Source organism: Conger conger, chromosome 10 (assembly GCF_963514075.1).
Source record: "Conger conger chromosome 10, fConCon1.1, whole genome shotgun sequence".
Classification (NCBI taxonomy): domain Eukaryota; kingdom Metazoa; phylum Chordata; class Actinopteri; order Anguilliformes; family Congridae; genus Conger; species Conger conger.
Genome location: NC_083769.1, coordinates 11792992 through 11811799, shown reverse-complemented (window position 1 = coordinate 11811799; position 18808 = coordinate 11792992). Strand labels below are relative to the sequence as shown.

General features: G+C 43.5%; 1 protein-coding gene across 3 annotated transcripts; it reads right to left on the bottom strand.

The window, feature by feature from the left end:
• Nucleotides 1-615: 615 nt before the first annotated feature.
• On the bottom strand, nt 616-14193 carry LOC133138479 (myosin-binding protein H-like). 3 transcript variants are annotated; one of them, XR_009709742.1, is made up of 6 exons: nt 14061-14193; nt 13093-13229; nt 7247-7433; nt 6293-6350; nt 2170-2328; nt 616-1694 (listed from the first exon to the last, which is right to left on the bottom strand). XR_009709742.1 is itself a non-coding variant. In XM_061257274.1 (5 exons), exons 1-4 carry the CDS (start codon nt 14158-14160, stop codon nt 6313-6315), a joined length of 462 nt encoding a protein of 153 aa, XP_061113258.1. In that variant the 5' UTR covers nt 14161-14193; the 3' UTR covers nt 616-2328; nt 6293-6312. The 3 variants fall into 3 exon arrangements, 2 of the variants coding, with proteins under 2 accessions (XP_061113258.1, XP_061113257.1); XM_061257274.1 differs by having other exon boundaries at nt 616-2328; XM_061257273.1 differs by lacking the exon at nt 2170-2328.
• Between the last annotated feature and the right edge of the window lie 4615 nt (nt 14194-18808).

Sequence of the window (18808 nt, the reverse complement as noted above, 5' to 3'; positions counted from 1 at the left end):
TATGTATCACTTATTAAAAGTAGATCTGCTAGAACGTATGTAATGATGTGCATAATAGGGGCTTGATAGCTAAATGTAATATCTGGCATTGTATTCATTAGATTCTAAAGATTGTAATTTGAAAAACATCGCGCTCAACGAGCTTTTGCATGAATTTCCATGGGGGGGGGGGGGGGGGCATCACGGGGGGTTTCATGTCCTGGGCAACTTCTGTTACTGGAGGGTAGACAGTGTAGCAATATTAACTACATATTGTTTCATATTTTGCTCCCATACTGTATGTGCTCCCACTTTTTCATTTTCAAAACAAGTTTACGTACCTTGAATTAATGAAAGATGAAAGAAAATACAGATGAGTATTTTAATAGAATGTTGAAATTTAACATACAGTCGCTGTCGTGCAAATACCTTTGATGTCATTTTTTCCAGACTGGATAGACACACACTGGACTTTGAAACTAAGCTCAAATGAGCCCTGTATCTAAACACTGTTGAAAAAAGAGTCAGGTATTTGTGCTTTAAATCAATAAAATACATGTTTCTCCATGTACAGCAAATCCATGTCTCTAGGGGTTGTATGTGTTCATTAATTTTATATGAAGAATAAGTGGGCAATCTAATCATATGCATTAGAGAGTTAATTGTCAATGTTATGAGTTTCCATATTGCTGGAATAAAAACAGCTTGAAGCTTGCTGCAGTTCAATGCATACTGCTTTAAGAATCACCTCAATGTGGTTCTCGGAGTCCTCCCCCCAGGAAGTTTGAACAATGCAATTTCCAACTTAAGAGTTTGACTCAAAGATTTGGGGAGACTTGTTATCTTCAATTCCACTAAATTACTTTTGTTACAAAGTAATTTCCCACCACACAGTAGGGTAAGGCCTACTGTATGTTTAGTTAGATTTTAATGTGTGCTGTTGTAGGCTACCTCTGTAAACATTACCAGCAACAAGATTACTGGACTAGCTGGTGTCACTGCTGATGGCAAAACATACAATTCCCCCCTCCCTTTGTCATTGCTGTATTTATAGACCTCAGGCTGTTTCTTCCAGTTTAAACAAATAAAGAGGAAGAAACTCTAAAAAACTGTCCAGACAGCGGGCAGCTACATTTTGAAGCAACAATGACGTTTTTTTTTTTTAAAGATATTTTTTAGGCCTTTTTCAGCTTTATTGGACAGTATATTGTATAGAGAGACAGGAAGAATGGGAGCGAGAGAGAAGGGAAGATATGCGACAAATGCCGGACGGTGGGATTCGAACCGCCGACGTCGCGGCTCGCAATGAGCATGCGGTCAGTGCTCTACAGGCTGTGCCACCGAGACACCCCAGATAGCTTTCTTTTTTATTGGCCAAGTTTGGGCAAACACGTGCCTGCCCTAAATCAATGGGCATGATAACACTGCCCAGAAGAAACATTTAAAGTCCTACATTAAAATAGCTTGTTGAGAAGAAACAGACACCCGTAACGAAGACACAGACACGCTACCTCTAAAATTGGAACAGAATGAAAATGAGTTTTAATAAATATCTATGCATTTTCAAACATTGTCCATTTTGATGCAATGTTAATTTGATTCAGTCATTTTCTTGGCACAACTACTTAACTTATACAGCCACAATAGAGGACACAGCCAGGAATAGCACCCCACCAGATATCTGGTTCCATCTTTACTTAGAGTTTGACCTTAATCTGAAATGAAGAAAGACAGGAACATTAAGTTAAGCAGGTCAATCAGTATGTTGTACTTCAAAATGCACTTTTAAGATTCATATTCAGCACATCGGTTTTGATATAGCAACATATGAGCATCCCTGTTCATTCCTTCCTCCACCAGCAGGTGAACAAAAGGTATGTGTGAGCAGTCCAACCCAGTGGTCCCAACCCTGGTCCTGGAGAGCTACTGGTTATGCTGGTTTTTGTTTTCTCTGTTGAGACTCAGGTAACCAGGTGAGGTGAGGTAACCATGTAATTAACTGCTCTAATTGCTTAATTAACAGCCGCTCTTATCCAGAGCGACGTACAGCTGATTAGACTAAGCAGGAGACAATCCCCCCTGGAGCAATGCAGGGTTAAGGACCTTGCTCAAGGGCCCAACGGCTGTATGGATCTTATTGTAGCTACACAAGGAATCGAACTGCTGACCTTGCGGGTCCCAGTTATGTACCTTAACCATCACGCTACAGGCCGTCTCTGTGCAGAGTAACAACGAAAACCAGCAGACCCCGTAGCTCTCCAGGACCAGGGTTGGAGACCACTGGTCCAACCTGGTCCTCTCATCATTCTTTGTTACGGTTTAGCTCCTCCTGCTCCTGCTCAAATTTGTCTGTCAAATTACACATTGGGACAAGAGACAAGATCAGAGGCAACTGTGAATAGTAAAACAGTGCAATTTTCTGACATTACTTATTTTCTACCAAATTACCATTTATTAATATTATATTTCTGCATCACTTGCTCATTAAAAGCAGCAATCTGGATTGTTTACAGTCCCATACCTTTATATAAGACCCGTTTATAAGTCCAATATTCTTACCATTTTCTTGGGTACAATAGCTGCATCCTATCTGGGCTTCAAATCTTCAAGCAACAATTGTAGCCAACAGGTTCCTCAAATACAGTACCGGTATTAAACCACTTATTTTTGATTAATTTCAAACATAAAAGATTTGCTTTTGCTGATAACCATTAACAGGTAATGCACAGCGGCCATCACTGCACACAGCTGTTCGTCACTATATGTAAAGTAGGGTTTGGAGCATGGCTTGCAACTTAGGTGTGGTTGCTAGGTAAAGCACAGGAAACACACAGCTGTACAAAGAGAGTGCATGTAAAAATGGAAGCGGCTCCATTTTTGGTAGCTGGTTGACCAGTTCAGACCAGCTCCATACTCAACATGACTGGTTCCTGATGATCCCGCGAAGCAACCTTCCCTGCCATAACATCTGGCACAGGAGCCGTCTGTGTTTGTCTACCGTTTAACAGCCAAACAGGCGGACTCTCAGAAAGACCGGCGGAAAACCTCATTATCATGCCTCTTTTTTGTGCAGCGTTGCGTTGGAGAGGTCAGTGCGTAGCTCCAGGCCACGGCTGTCGACTCATGGAAATGTGAAGATGAGGACCATACAGAGCCGTGACGGGGTCATTTTTAGAACCACTGAGAACATTTACATGGGGGAGGCTGCATTCCCCCTTACTAAAGAGACCAGCCTTGTATGGTCCCACAGCTGCCTCTGTCCCACCGGGACCCAAATAGATCATCAAATATGTGAGCAAAATGTTCAAATGTAGAGGCAGACAATCCCCCCTCCCCTCCCCCTCCTCCCTGGTATCTACATTTCCTCCTCCGAGCCAGGCCCAAGTCAGCTCTCGGTTCCCGAGAGAGTTCAAATGGCTTCTCTCTGCTCCCCGGCCCAAACTTACAGCTATGCAGTCGCCATTTAGGCGTACAGGATCCACCTCCAGTTCCTAATGTTCCCCTGCAGTAAAATCTTCAGCGCTCCTTAAACTCAAAAAAAATGTATGAGTTTGCGCTAGATAGAAGGCATTCAGGCAGAGTAAGAGTAAGTAGCATTTTGCCATGTATGACAAAAAATGAGTAACAGTAGCATTCTCATGATGGGAGGCATATGGAAGCCAACGGAAGCCGCTGAACGGTGCTCTATTACAAATATCCAGTTGTAGGGAGAGTTACATTCTTTCTTTATGTTTCCCGTGAAACAAAAAACCCAGCAGCTCTTTAAAGCTGAAATGAGAACATAAGCCCAGTGCTTGCCTCCACTGTACAAAACGGAAAATGGAACAAGTAAATAATTTTGATGAGCAGTAGCAGTATTTCGATTTGCCTATCATAAGGCAAAACAAGCTTGTGATAATTTGGAATAAAACTAATAATCCCTGGCAAAAAGTATTATGATAAGCAGCTAATTCTGCTGTGTTTGAGAAAGATTATATACTTGAGTAGTCATTGCTGTGGTGCGTTTGATCTCCTACTTCAGGTGCCACCCTCCATGTACCCCTTCAAATGCACCCAATTCAGTGGCTTTCCTACTGTAAAATCCAGCTCTGACCAGCTTGAAATTATCAGCCACCAGCTGTTTCAAAACATAGCTTGAGCTGGTCAAGCCATGTCAAGGTGGGAGCTTGTCTGAAGTGGTCATCCAACTACCAGCTGTTTCATAACCTACAGTGCATCCGGAAAGTATTCACAGCGCTTCACTTTTTCACATTTTGTTATGCTACAGCCTTATTCCAAAATGGAATAAATTCTTTTTTTTCTCCAAATTCTACATACAACACCCCATAATGACAACATGAAAGAAGTTTTTTTTTTATTTTTGCAAATTTATTTAAAATAAAAAACTAAGAAATCACATGTACATAAGTATTAACAGCCTTTGCCATGAAGCTCAAAATTGAGCTCAGGTGCATCCTGTTTCCACTGATCAACCTTGAGATGTTTCTCCAGCTTAATTGGAGTCCACCTGTGGTAAATTCAGTTGATTGGACATGATTTGGAAAGGCACACACCTGTAAGGTGTAAGGTCCCACAGTTGACAGTGCATGTCGGAGCACAAACCAAGCATGAAGTCAAAGGAATTGTCTGTAGACCTCCAAGACAGGATTGTCTCGAGGCACAAATCTGGGGAAGGGTACAGAAGAATTTCTGCTGCTTTGAAGGTCCCAATGAGCACAGTGGCCTCCATCATCCGTAAATGGAAGAAGTTCGGAACCACCAGGACTCTTCCTAGAGCTGGCCGCCCATCTAAACTGAGCAATCGGGGGAGAAGGGCCTTAGTCAGGGAGGTGACCAAGAACCCGATGGTCACTCTGTCAGAGCTCCAGCGTTCCTCTGTGGAGAGAGGAGAACCTTCCAGAAGGACAACCATCTCTGCAGCAATCCACCAATCAGGCCTGTATGGTAGAGTGGCCAGACGGAAGCCACTCCTTAGTAAAAGGCACATGGCAGCCCGCCTGGAGTTTGCCAAAAGGCACCTGAAGGACTCTCAGACCATGAGAAACAAAATTCTCTGGTCTGATGAGACAAAGATTGAACTCTTTGGCATGAATGCCAGGCGTCATGTTTGGAGGAAACCAGGCGCTCATCACCTGGCCAATACCATCCCTACAGTGAAGCATGGTGGTGGCAGCATCATGCTGTGGGGATGTTTTTCAGCGGCAGGAACTGGGAGACTAGTCAGGATTGAGGGAAAGATGAATGCAGCAATGTACAGAGATATCCTGGATGAAAACCTGCTCTTGACCTCAGACTGGGGTGACGGTTCATCTTTCAGCAGGACAACAACCCTAAGCACACAGCGAAGATATCAAAGGAGTGGCTTCAGGACTACTCTGTGAATGTCCTTGAGTGGCCCAGCCAGAGCCCAGACTTGAATCCAATTGAACATCTCTGGAGAGATCTGAAAATGGCTGTGCACCGACGCTCCCCATCCAACCTGATGGAGCTTGAGAGGTGCTGCAAAGAGGAATGGGCGAAACTGCCCAAAGATAGGTGTGCCAAGCTTGTGGCATCATATTCAAAAAGATTTGAGGCTGTAATTGCTGCCAAAGGTGCATCAACAAAGTATTGAGCAAAGGCTGTGAATACTTATGTACATGTGATTTCTTAGTTTTTTTATTTTTAATAAATTTGCAAAAATTTCAAAAAAACTTCTTTCATGTTGTCATTATGGAGTGTTGTGTGTAGAATTTTGAGGAAAAAAATGAATTTATTCCATTTTGGAATAAGGCTGTAACATAACAAAATGTGGGAAAAGTGAAGCGCTGTGAATACTTTCCGGATGCACTGTAGCTTGAGCTGGTCAAGCCACTATTTCAACAACGAGTTGATTGCAGCAATCAGAAAATATATAGTAGCAGTTGAATATAATAACAAATATTTGCCCCAATGTTTCTGTTGAAATATAGAAATATTTTTGGCATACCATGTCAACACTGCACATGTAAGAGACACACAAAAAAGTATACGTTCTCAGCTCAGTTTCTTAAAATGGCCGACACTCAGCCCATATACAAAGCTCTCGTTGGCCATGGCACTTCCTGTACTGCTATCCTGTCTCAATCTGTAATCCTCTCTCTAGAGGACAGTCCACTCTCGTAAAAAACATAAATAAATGAAAAAACTGTAGGTATTCCAGGAAGATTAACCTGAAGTCTGTACAGTGCCCATTGGATGTGACTGTGTTTGAGTGCTGTTTAAATTCGCAGTACGCAGTACAGTTGTGCAGCAATACTCTACTGCACATTACCGTATGTACCTGTCCACTGACCTGTGTGTATGTTTGAGGGTTTACTTTCTTCCCTTGACAGCCTCAGGAAGTATGACCTCTGTTAAGGAAGGAAAGATAACAATTATACATTCGGCACAACACAATTAAATATCATTAAAAACACTGCATCTTCCCAAAACTACCAAAACAATTGTTTTAATGAATGTCTGAGACAAATAAAATGATGCTAATTGAAATGTATACATTTTCATCTTGCTTTGAGTATTCTTTGGAAAAACTAGAAGCAAAGCCTCAACATCACAATAATATAATACTATAATTTATAATATAATATATAAGAATAATATAGGAGAAATATTATGATAATGGAGGGCTCCAACCATCGAGATCTAAATTTGTTTGGTCCTGTAAAATGTAAAGACTGAAGTATACATTGTACTGAAAACTGAAGTTCACAGTTGCTTAATAATTTGCAAAAAGAGTTAAATTGGTTATAACCAATCAACACTTAAAATCTTTAATAACAAGCACCAATTACTTTTTTCCTCTTTTCTTGAATAACCAGTCACCAATGACTTATTTACTCATGTTTGAATAACCAGTCACCAATTACTTTCAGATTTAAATATCTTAGACATATTCACTCATAAATGAAATTTGCAAAACATTAATCTACTATATTATTTTAAATAAGCATTTACTAGATTTAGGAAATTATTCATTCAAACAGAAATCAATTGTTTCACTGTGAACAATATCCATGCCCCTGAATGAACAAGTTCCTGTTTGTAACTCCTTACTAAAAAAATGTTCACAAAACTAAGCCAGATCACGTTCTGCTTCTGTCTGAATGAGTGACACTTCGCAAGCCGGCGTATTATAATTCCCCAATGAAACTCAATCACAGGGCCAGACTCGGCGTTGGTTCAGCAGGTTCAAAGGAGGACGGCTTCCGTCCTGGTCCAATGAGACGGGCCGACTGCGGTGACTCACGTCTGACCTCCAGCTTGCAGGCCACGGCGGCCTCCCCGTGGGGGTTCCGGGCCTGGCAGGTGTAGATCCCGCCATCGAAACTGCACGGCTTGCGGATTTCCAGGGAGCACACACCCTGGTTGCTGATCTGCCGGAACTTGGGATCGTCGCCGATGATCATCTGGTTCTTCAGCCACTCGATCTTGGGCTGGGGACAGGGAGGGAAGGGGGGGTTCAGTCACGTTAGCGTCACCATGAGCAGCATGTTGCGTGGAGCAGAATGAGCCTAGTGGCTAGCGTGCATGACTGGGACCTGGAAGGTTGGTGGTTCACAAGCCCCAATGCAGCCAATGATAAGATCCGTGCAGCTGTTGAGCCCTTGAGCAAGGCCCTTAACCCCACATTGCTCCATAGGGGATTGTCCCCTGTGACAAATCAACTGTAAGTCGCTTTTGATAACATTGTCGGCTAAAGAACTATAATGTAATGTAATATTACTATATACTCGTTTTACACCCACTGAGCACTTTATTTCTTTAGACTTATTATTGGTCTTCTGCTGCTGTGGCCTACCCACAGGGTGGATGTGTTGTGTGTTCACAGATGCTCTTCCGCATACCACTGTTGTAATGCATGGTCATTTGTGTTACTGTCACCTTCCTGTCAGCTTTGAGCACTCTGGCCCTTCTCCTCTGACCTCTCTAATTAACAAAGCATTTTTGCCCGCAGAACTGCTGCTCACTGGATGTTTTTTGTTATTCACACCATTCTCTGAAAACTTTAGTGCCTGTTGTGCATGAACATCCCAGGAGATCAGCAGTTTCTGAGATACTCAAACCACCCTGTCTGGCACCAACAATCATTCCATGGTCAAAGTCACATTTCTTCTCCATTCCGACATTTGGCCTGAACAACATCTGAACCTCTTGACCACGTCTGCATGCTTTTATGCATTTAGTTGCTGCCACATGATTGGGTGATTAAATATTTGCATTAACAAGCTGGTGTACAGGTCTACCGAATAAATTGCTCACTAGGTGTATATCAAGGGCACTTGTGCTCCACAGCTGCAATGCATGTTTACCTGAAAACACTGTGCCACATTGCCTCAATTATTCATTACTCTTTGAAGTGAGGAATTTGAGCTCTAGCTGCATGGGTTACATAGAATCGCTTCCTTTTAGCCCATCATCTAATACTGAAGCCCCCTCGTCAAACAGAGGGAGACTGGGAGTTAATTGCAGGGACTACAGTATATTATAGATGTTATTTACTATACTGTGTTTTGGCATTTGACTTCATGACTGCACTTCATGACGAGTCACTATTTAAATTAATATTGTTCAATATTAGCAAGGTTGTATTATATGTCACAGTCAACGTTATCTCCCCAGGTTAGTTCATAATAAGGCCATTTCCCATAACACACAGGGCCATGGTCTCCTTATTGGGGGGGGGCTCATGTCCCGTCCTGAGTGCCAAGGTTGGTAACATCCGGAAGAAGGACCTTCACACCTCGAATCCATCCCTTTTCAAGTTCCCGACCCACAATGGAAAAAGACCCTTAACCCAGTGGGAGTGCATTTTACCACTCATCCCAAACTTTCACTCTGAAACCCGGCACTGGGTCCCACACAGGCCGTGGGCACTGACAAGCGTATGCTGCAACTCGACTCCACACTGCACATCTCTCTACTCCTGGAGTTGTTGCTAAATGGCGCACTGACAGATTAACTGCCCAACCCCCTGTGCAGAATCAGTGCCGGCTAAGCCTTGCCAAGGCGACCCATGTGGTGCACCTCTTTTCTGTCCTCTGCCCGGAACACTACATCCAAACATACCGCGAGCCACCAGTGGGTCGATGTCTTATCGCGAACCGGCCTTCATTTTAGTCAAGGATTTCACCCTGATGACATTGAAAGCAATGTCCAACTCACTGGGCAGTCTCTCAGTTTTGCGCCATTTTCTTTCTTTCTGGAAAAAATGTGTCAGTATTTCTAAATTACATTTCGGAAAACTTAGCTATTCAGCAAACAAAAACAAATTTTTCTCATAATGCATGGAAACTACGAGCACTCTTTTTCCTTTGCGGAAGGAGCGGCCTTTGGTTTTCCACCAACAGGAGCAATTTAGAGGCCGGGCGGAGGCCTGGTCTTGCCTGGAGGCCAGTGGTGCAAACTTTGTGGATAGGGGAGTGGTTATCCTCGTGTGACACGCTACGAGGAGAACATTCTCAACCGCTTGAATATAGGATGATACATTTTAAACGCTTACTTCTCCAAAACTACAGAACGGACACAAACTAATACTTTCATCATGTTTCTTCAATGCCCTCTTGTGCAAATTGCAGATGAAAAGCGACAAAGCGTGACCAATCACCATGTTACTCCTTTAAAACAGAGGAAAGTGGGGGAGAGAGCTGATAAGCGGGCAGCTGCGGCTCAAAATGGCTGCCAAAGAGACCCAGGTGGAGGCTCTGGAGACGGAGAAGCCACCGGCCGCATTCCTGGTTATCAGCACCCTGTTCCCAGGGATACATTTATCAGCCCTGTCCTTGCCTGGGCTGCACTCTGTCACACAGTGTCACAGGGGAGTCACAAGGCCTGATAGGGTTTCCAAAAGTAGACGGTGTCTGGCAGGGCACTGGGACTTTTCTCTTGGCAAGGGCAAAATATCCTTCAGAGGTCCCCTACTACAGTGTCTCTCAGCCACTTGCCAGAAGGTTTGTGCTCGTAACCAGGAACACACACACCAAGGACTTGTTTGGTGTTTTGTTTGGTTCAGCCATTAAAGGTACAACACAAGATTTTACGTGTGTTTTTTTAGATTTTTTTTGTGTGAAAACATTGTTAGAAGACCATTGTAAATCCCGTCCTATCATTGAAAAGGGCTCACTGACATGCTGACTCACCCTCTGCCTGTGTTTATCGTCCTTAAATTCGGGCTTCAAAATATACAATTGACAGACCGACGCACAGTACCAAAACATTGTATAGCTGTACAATAATTCAGTCATTGGTTGAAACATAAGCGTGTTCACAGAGAAGGGGTGGGATAAACAGTATTGTGGTTTGAGGATGTTTGTTGCTGCAATTCCTCTCTTGACTGTTCAAAGTCCAAAATGACCTATTGTACCTTTAAATTGGGTGTGTGAGTTTCTGTTTACAACAAAATCCTTCTGTCAAGTGGATTTTGAGGACTGAGAAACACCCTGCCCTATCGGACCACTTGGGAAACTAATAGTGGCATAAAAAATTCAGACAGAACCAACACCTCTGCTATACAGTGATTTGACCATCACACAATCCAGAATTATTATAAACAGCAAAAATCTGATGAGCTACAATTGAGAAGTATAGCAATCAAGCATCAAGCATGATTGATTTGTATTGCCCATGACCCTAGGGTGGCATGGTAATGTATGAACCTGTATTTTGAGGGTTCATTTCTATGATGCATTCCCATAAATGTTCACTTTGCTTCTCCTAAGCGCAAGAAAAAGATCCGCCGGTCCACATTGACATTATTGACATCATACAAATGATATTATTTTAAACCAATATGCCAACCAAGCTCATATCCACAGATATGTCTCGTGGTTAGGAAGTGAAAGCTTTCTCTGAGTACAACTGGTTTCAGAGTATGCTGTATTTTTCCACTGTATTGTCAAAGAGAAGAAATCCCATTTTTATACTCATTGCTGCACTCATGCCCACTCATGCACGCTCATGCACGTTCATTGTTGCACCCATGCACAATCATTGTTGCACTCATGCACAATCATTGCTGCACTCATGCCCACTCATGCACACCCATGCACAATCATTGTTGCACTCATGCACACTCATGCACACCCATGCACAATCATTGTTGCACTCATGCACACTCATGCACACCCATGCACAATCATTGTTGCACTCATGCACACTCATGCACACCCATGCACAATCATTGTTGCACTCCTGCACACTCATGCACACCCATGCACAATCATTGTTGCACTCATGCACACTCATGCACACTCATGCACAATCATTGTTGCACTCATGCACACTCATGCACACCCATGCACAATCATTGTTGCACTCATGCATGCTCATGCCCACTCATGCATGCTCATGCACGCTCATGCACGCTCATTGTTGCACCTATGCATGATCAATGCACAATCATTGCATACAACACTGCATACTACATGCACCAGAAAACTAGTTAATCCAGGGCATCGGTGGTCAGTGGCACTCATTTTTAAAGTGACTACTCAGAATTCTAAATTTATCAATGAGATGGTTTTAAAATGTCATATCCACCCACTGCCTTCCAAATTTGACAAGGTTTGCAAAGACTGATCACGATTCAGAATGTGGAGAGGGGTACATGAAATATCACCAACAACATTATTTAATAGTCTCTGCAAGACTGACATCATCACAAGTCTTTGATTAAGTGGAAGCTACACTGCATATTCAAACCAGTACAGTGGTTTCAAGTGCTTTAACTGAAGACAAAAACAATTATACATTCTTATGAAGATACATTCATTTTATGATATAATCGCGACTGAAACTAGTTAATTGCATTAAACCACCACAGCTAGCAACGCTGCTTATGAAGTGCCCACTGATGCTTATGGGAAGGATCCAACATTGTTCGGTGGGACTGTTTGCACGCTCCCCTCGTTTAGCTGTGCCGACTCTATGGCCCATCTCTAGGAGGCTCCTGGCTTGTTTTGCGGGAGTACAGAAAGATTGCACGGGCCTACTGTACTGTAGCAGGGCACGCCGGTAGGCCAGAGGGGTTGGGGAACCACTGACACAGATTCCTGTGCTGATGGCTTAACCTAAGTGGACCCACACATGGGGTGCACAGCAGTCTGCTGGTGCGGCTCATGGTTGTGGCCCCTACACTCAGGGGTGTTTGACCGTATGCAGCCTCTAGGGGGCGCCTGCCTGCTTTCGTGAGAGATGTTAAAAAAGAAAAAAGAAGTCTACAGTAGCAGCTGCATTGTCACACCCACTGGGCAGCTGTGGGCCTCATTTAGAGCTCTAGCTTGGCAGGGCGACTGTACGAGTCCCTGCTTGTTTATTGCCTGTGGCAGCAAGGGCACCTTGGTCAACTAAGAGCTATATTCCCATCGTTACAGTAACTGTGGCCTGCTGACCTGGAATGTGCAGGCTGTGTTTTTTTCAAATTAGTTTCCCACACAACGACTATAATTCATAATTAATTCATGATAAAGCCTATAGCTCAAGCATCACAAGAATTACATTTTCACATTTTTCACCAATGATATCAAACCTGTGAAAAACTACATTCACAGCAACAAATTAAGATTGAATTCTGCTTCCGTAGATTTCTCTCCAAGAAAAATATAATTAAGAAAATAAATAAATAAACACTGTCCCTGGTCTAAAATCCAGCTATGACCTGCTTGAAACTACCAGCTACCAGCTGTTTCATAACATAACTTCAGCTGGTCAAACCATGTTGAGTATGGAGCAGGTCTGAACTGGTCAATCAGCTACCAGCTGTTTCAAAACCTAGCTTGAGCTGGTCAAACAATGTTGAGTATGGAGCTGGTCTGAACTGGTCAACCAGCTACCAGCTGTTTCAAAACCTAGCTTGAGCTGGTCAAACAATGTTGAGTATGGAGCTGGTCTGAACTGGTCAACCAGCTACCAGCTGTTTCAAAACCTAGCTTGAGCTGGTCAAACAATGTTGAGTATGGAGCTGGTCTGAACTGGTCAACCAGCTACCAGCTTTTTTTTTTTTGTCCTTTTGTAATACGCGGTAACTACAGAAAATACGGATTGGATGTGCCATGATGGGAATGTGGGTTGAGGGGAAGTGTGCAGTGAAGGCGTTACCTTGGGGGTCCCGCGCACAGCGCACAGCAGCCTGGTGGTGTAGCCTACTGTCGCCGCGTGATCGTTCAGGGGAGCCGTGAACTTGGGAGCCTCGCTGAAGTCAAAGGCTGGGTACTCCGGGGGTGTGTACTCGATACCTAGGAGAGAGAGACGTTTTCCTGCTCAAACTGCTAAATTCTCTCCATACTGCACAGCACCTAGAGCAGGGATGGGCAACTCCAGTGCTGGAGGGTCGGTGTGTATGCAGAATTGTGCAGCCACTAGTTACCCCGGCTGAATCAGCCATATGCAGCATGACCGATTCACTCATAAACTAGGCCACAATAAAATGCTACAGGACAAGAAAATGTATATATTTCTATTCATCAGCTGCTGTCTATGTCATGGAATGTGGCTATGAATGTCAGATCATGTAAACGATTGGGCTAATTCAACAATTCAGAGCAGAATTTGGTCTGAAATCCAGAAACAGATACGGTCCTCCTTGCCCATCACTGGCCTAGAGAGTAGAACCTTTTGGAAGAGGACAAATCTTAATGCCACCGGATTTGACGCCCAGAGTAATTTTGGGACTTGAAAGTGTGGGCTGCTCGGTCCTCAGTTCTTAGCAAGGGCTCTCCTTTGAGTGCCTCGGGACCTGAGCCCAGCCCTGTGGGCACACAATCATGGCCCCCTAATCACTGCCATAAATTAAGCCTTAAATAACGCATACCATCCTCATCCTAATGCTGTCATAATTCTGAAGCAACATGATAGCTTTGCAACAACGCCAAAAGGGAGGTTGTGGAAACCTTACCCACGGCCTAGTGCATTGTCCCAGGGTTTTGTTTTTGTACAAATCCTATGAAGCCCTCACTGGTACATCCAACCTGCCTGGTCGAACTTTGAATTTGAACTCCTACTTTTAACTGAGCGCCACAGGAAACGTCAGATGTGCCACCGGCTACGGTCAGCGAGGCGACCCTCACCTATCTTGTCGATGGTGACCTGCCCCTTTGCGACGGTCGCCTCCTTGCCCGTGCCGCACTTCTTCTCAGCGAAGACACGGAAGCCGTACGAGTTCCCCATGACGAGGTCAGAGATGGTGCCACTCAAGCTGTGGTAGTGCTCCAGGACCGTGAACCACTCCTGTCAACGAGAAATGGGAAGTTACGACTTTGCAAGGGGCGGCCTGTAGTGTAGTGCTTAAGGTACTGGGACCCACAAGGTTGGTGAATCGATCCCCAGTGTAGCCACAAGATCCGCACAGCCATTGGGCCCTTGAGCAAGTAAGTTGCTTTGGATAAAAGCATCCGCCAAATGACAAATAATGTAATGTAATGTAATGCAAGGCAAAGGAGTATACGAGTAATTGACATCAGGGCATGTAACCAAATAATTACTTATTAAGACCCTGGGAATAAAACCAGACCATAGATGGTTTCCGTGAGGTAAAAACATTAATTCACCCGATAAGTCCAACCAAGCAATAAACTTTGTTTCTCTGGCGTCTGTGCTGGGTCATATAGACTGTCCACAGTATTTCATTGAGTGTTTGGTCATTTCAAATTTTATAAACATGTTATGAAATGAAAAGGCAGCATTTAAAACATTTCATGAAAGTTACTAGAATAACATGATGACATATCTTTCAAGGCATTTATTTCAAAAAAGAGTGTACAATGCAATTATAAAGCAAAGTGATCTGTTGACATCCACATCTTTCAAACTGAAGTGTCTTCCATATTATGCTCAATAGCTTTTCCAGTGGAGACATGGTTGATTATAGGAATGCACTTGATAAGCAGCAATAAAATTATTTTCAAGAGCAATCTAATCATCTCATGGTTTGACCTTGTTATGAAGTGTCAGGTTTTCCTTTGGCCTAGTGAACATCCAATGTGCTATATTCTGCCTTCTACTACTCTCCATCACCCCCATCACCCACGCCAGAACTGAGTTCTGTCGTTCTGTTAAAGCGTGTCCATCACTCACAACACCAGACGTGCGATCAAGGTGGCAAACTTTAGCTAACGTTCACCCACATAAAAGTGTTTTCAGTTTGCCGATAACGTTAGCTAAGTTTGAAAAGGTAATGTGTGGCAAACAAAAATGGCTGCTGATGGGGGAAACTCAGAGAAAACTTTAAGTTCACTTAAGTTGACAATAATTTGGCTGTTAGACGACACTTTAATCAATGTATTATTTGTTCTTAGCTTAAAAAATAAATCATAGGTAAGCAACAAATCATCTAGCTGGCATTGTTAGACCCAAGTTGCATCCATTTGTAATAAAAAGGGCGGGCGGGCAGGCAGGCAGGCAGGCTTTAAGACTGAATTGCTTTTGCTTCTGGGACCTAGTTTGTTTTCCTTTTGTTTCCATTTTTTGTTTCTGGGTTCCACTTCTGTTTTGTAGAGCAAGCGGCAGAGTTTGGCACATAAAGTTAGCCCGTTCGAGACTGCCGATAAAATAATTCTTGTATTTCTGTTTTTCTGTTGGCGGATCGCCGGGGAGTTTTGTTCCCTTTTTCCGTTCTTCCCTCACCTATTTTACTGGTTATCCAACTTATCGTTGGTAACTTTGTGATCCCTTCCCGGTCGCTCTTGGTCTCCCGCCCCTGCTCCCTCACAGATTCTAAGTCATGGAGTGACTAGGTTAGGAAGAGAAAGAAGAGAAAGTCACTGAACGAGGCACAATGTTCCTCAAAAATGTTGGGAGGCGTGGTGAGTTTATTGAAATCCACAACTAATTATTATTTATGACGAAGACTTAATAATTCACAATTTAACCATGTAAAGCAGTGTTGCCAGCCCATGAATCAGATTGATCCCTAAAATGAACAAAAGCTGTTATACTGTTTACCATTGCACTGTCCACTAAATAAACACCCCATCCATCCATTATCTTAACCCACGTATCCTGAACAGGGTCGCAGGGGGGCTGGAGCCAATCCCAGTATACATTGGGTGAAAGGCAGGAATACACCCTGGACAGGTCACCAGTCCATCGCAGGGCACACACACCATTCACTAACACACTCGTACCCACGGGCAATTTAAACTCTCCAATCAGCCTATCCTGCATGTCTTTGGACTGTGGGTGGGAAGAAACCGGAGTACCCGGACGAAACCCACACGAACACGGGGATAACACGCAAACTCCACACAGAGAGGCCCCGGCCGACCGGGATTCAAACCCAGGACCTCCTTGCTGTGAGGCGGCAATGCTACCCACTGCACCATCCGTGCCATAAATAAACACACCTCTCTCCAGAAATCATCAGGCAATATAAGGCAGATTCTGTCTTTGGAGTATCTACACATAAATGGGTTCCCTCTTTGCTTGAGTCATCATTGAGACAGTGCAGGACAGTCTGTTCTTTCTGTTTGGAAAACATTTAGCATTTCTGCATTTGCATTATACAGGTATTAATAGGGGCGGCACGGATGGTGCAGTGGGTAGCACTGCCGCCTCACAGCAAGGAGGTCCTGGGCTTGAATCCCCGTCGGCCGGGGCCTCTCTGTGCGGAGTTTGCATGTTCTCCCCGTGTTTGCGTGGGTTTCCTCCGGGTACTCTGGTTTCCTCCCACAGTCCAAAGACATGCACGTTAGGCTGATTGGAGAGTCTAAATTGCCCATAGGTATGAGTGTGTGAGTGAATGGTGTGTGTGCCCTGCGATGGACTGGCGACCTGTCCAGGGTGTATTCCTGCCTTTCGCCCAATGTATGCTGGGATAGGCTCCAGCCCCCCTGCGACCCTATTCAGGATAAGTGGGTTAAGATAATGGATGGATGGATGGTATTAATAGGCCATGTCCAAAATCGCTTACTTGCTTACTATTGCATAAGTAAATGGAGTACAGTGGATGAGAACGTTGTAAAGTAGGTGAGAAGTATCTCTAAATGGAATATGATATGATATACATATTTCCATGGATTAGCCCAGTGTGGGCGTACCTGAAACTACAGTCGACTAAACAGACTGCTGACAACTGCAACATATTCCCCATACTATCTGCCACCCCTACTGCATAAGTGTCATAAGGTGCCCGCCCTCAGCGAAGGGCACCTTACGAAAGCGAAACCCTGGAAATAGTTATATTAAAGGTACAATAGGTCATTTCAGACTCCTAACGGTCAAGAGTGGAATTAGGCAGGAATGCATTGTTAACCCCTCGCACACGCCATCGAGGTGGTAGTAAGCACGCCCATAAGAGGAAAAAATATGTGGTTCAGAGATAATGAGCAGCCCTACTTCTCAGCAGAGGAGTCTGAAGTCAGGGGACTTAGATTTAGAGTACTAAGGAGCAAGGTTAAAGTGTGAGTTGCAGCATGACCTTGGAAGATACTCAACATGCTGAACGGGTAATAGGTGACCCAGGGAGTCTGGCTTTCAAAGAAACGGTAGATGTGATAACATACTTATTTGACACGTGTGGGCTTGCTCCTACAGGGGAGGAGCACAATGCCTGGCTAAAGCAAAAAGATGAGGAAAACAATATAGATGATGGGGAAATGATAATTTGATAATTTATTGGATAGATTCAAAGGACTGACTGTAGAGGAGTTGGGGGATGATTTACACTCGGCTATTAATTGGATGTCCTTTGTAGATCCCTTAAGGCGCCACAAAAAAGGGCACCTGAATAGTGTATTGAGATGGTGGCAGGCACTAACTTCTGGCTTGCATGAGGTCAAGGTGTGGAGAAAGTCAAGGAGAGACTATGAAATTGAGACAGACACCAGTGATGAATAGGTTCCTTAAAAAAATACAAAAGAGCTAGTGTTTTTCCACTCGTATATTGAGATGGTGGAAACTCCCAACCGGAGGGGCACATGAGATAAAGTATTGGGGAAATTTCCTTTGAGGTATGAGAAAATGACAGTGAGACAAACAAAAGTGATGAATATGGTCATTAAAAAAGTTGCATAAGAGATAAATGTCTTTCCACTCGGTATACTGGGGACATTTCTTATCAAAAAAAGGTACACTTTTATACGAGTTAAGGATATATAAGGAATACATTTTTAGACCTTAGAAAAGCATCTTAGAATTTTGCTTCAGAAGATATCTATGGGCTGTTGAAGAGAGAGCAACGCAGGACAGCTGTAGTCAAGCGCGCCACTCCAGGATATGGATATGGAGAACGGAGTGACGTACGCAGTGCGGACTCAGCCCAAGAGGTGTGGCAACAGGACTGATGTCGAAAGAGCAACGCAGAACAACTATAATCAAGCTTGAGTGGTAATTATAATCTATATTACTTGTAGAAGTAGGAAAAGTAATACATAGAAGTAATACATTATAAGTTTCCTTTCATTTTTATGTCTTTTATTTTTCATTAAGGTACTATATAAGGTAGAAAAATGTATGTAGAGAAGTTTTTAGAGATTAGATGAACATAATATTCTAGGAATAGTTTCTTTTAAACATCCAGAAGGGGGAGCTATAGGATAAGGCTAAGGCCAAAGAGGATGGGTATTTGAGGGGTGTACCTTGAATTTAACATCTGGTGGAAAGGTACATTAGAAAGAGCTAAAGGGGTATATGGAATTTGCATGTGATTGGCAAACTGAAAGATGATGTATAACCTGTCAGCTGTATAACTCTATTCTTTTGATTGATTATAATAAAGTATATCTTACTATAATCATATGTGATGAAGGTTCTTTTAGAGGAATACAGTGAATACAGGACATCGTATACCAGATTTGCATCACACCCTTCACTTCGAGAC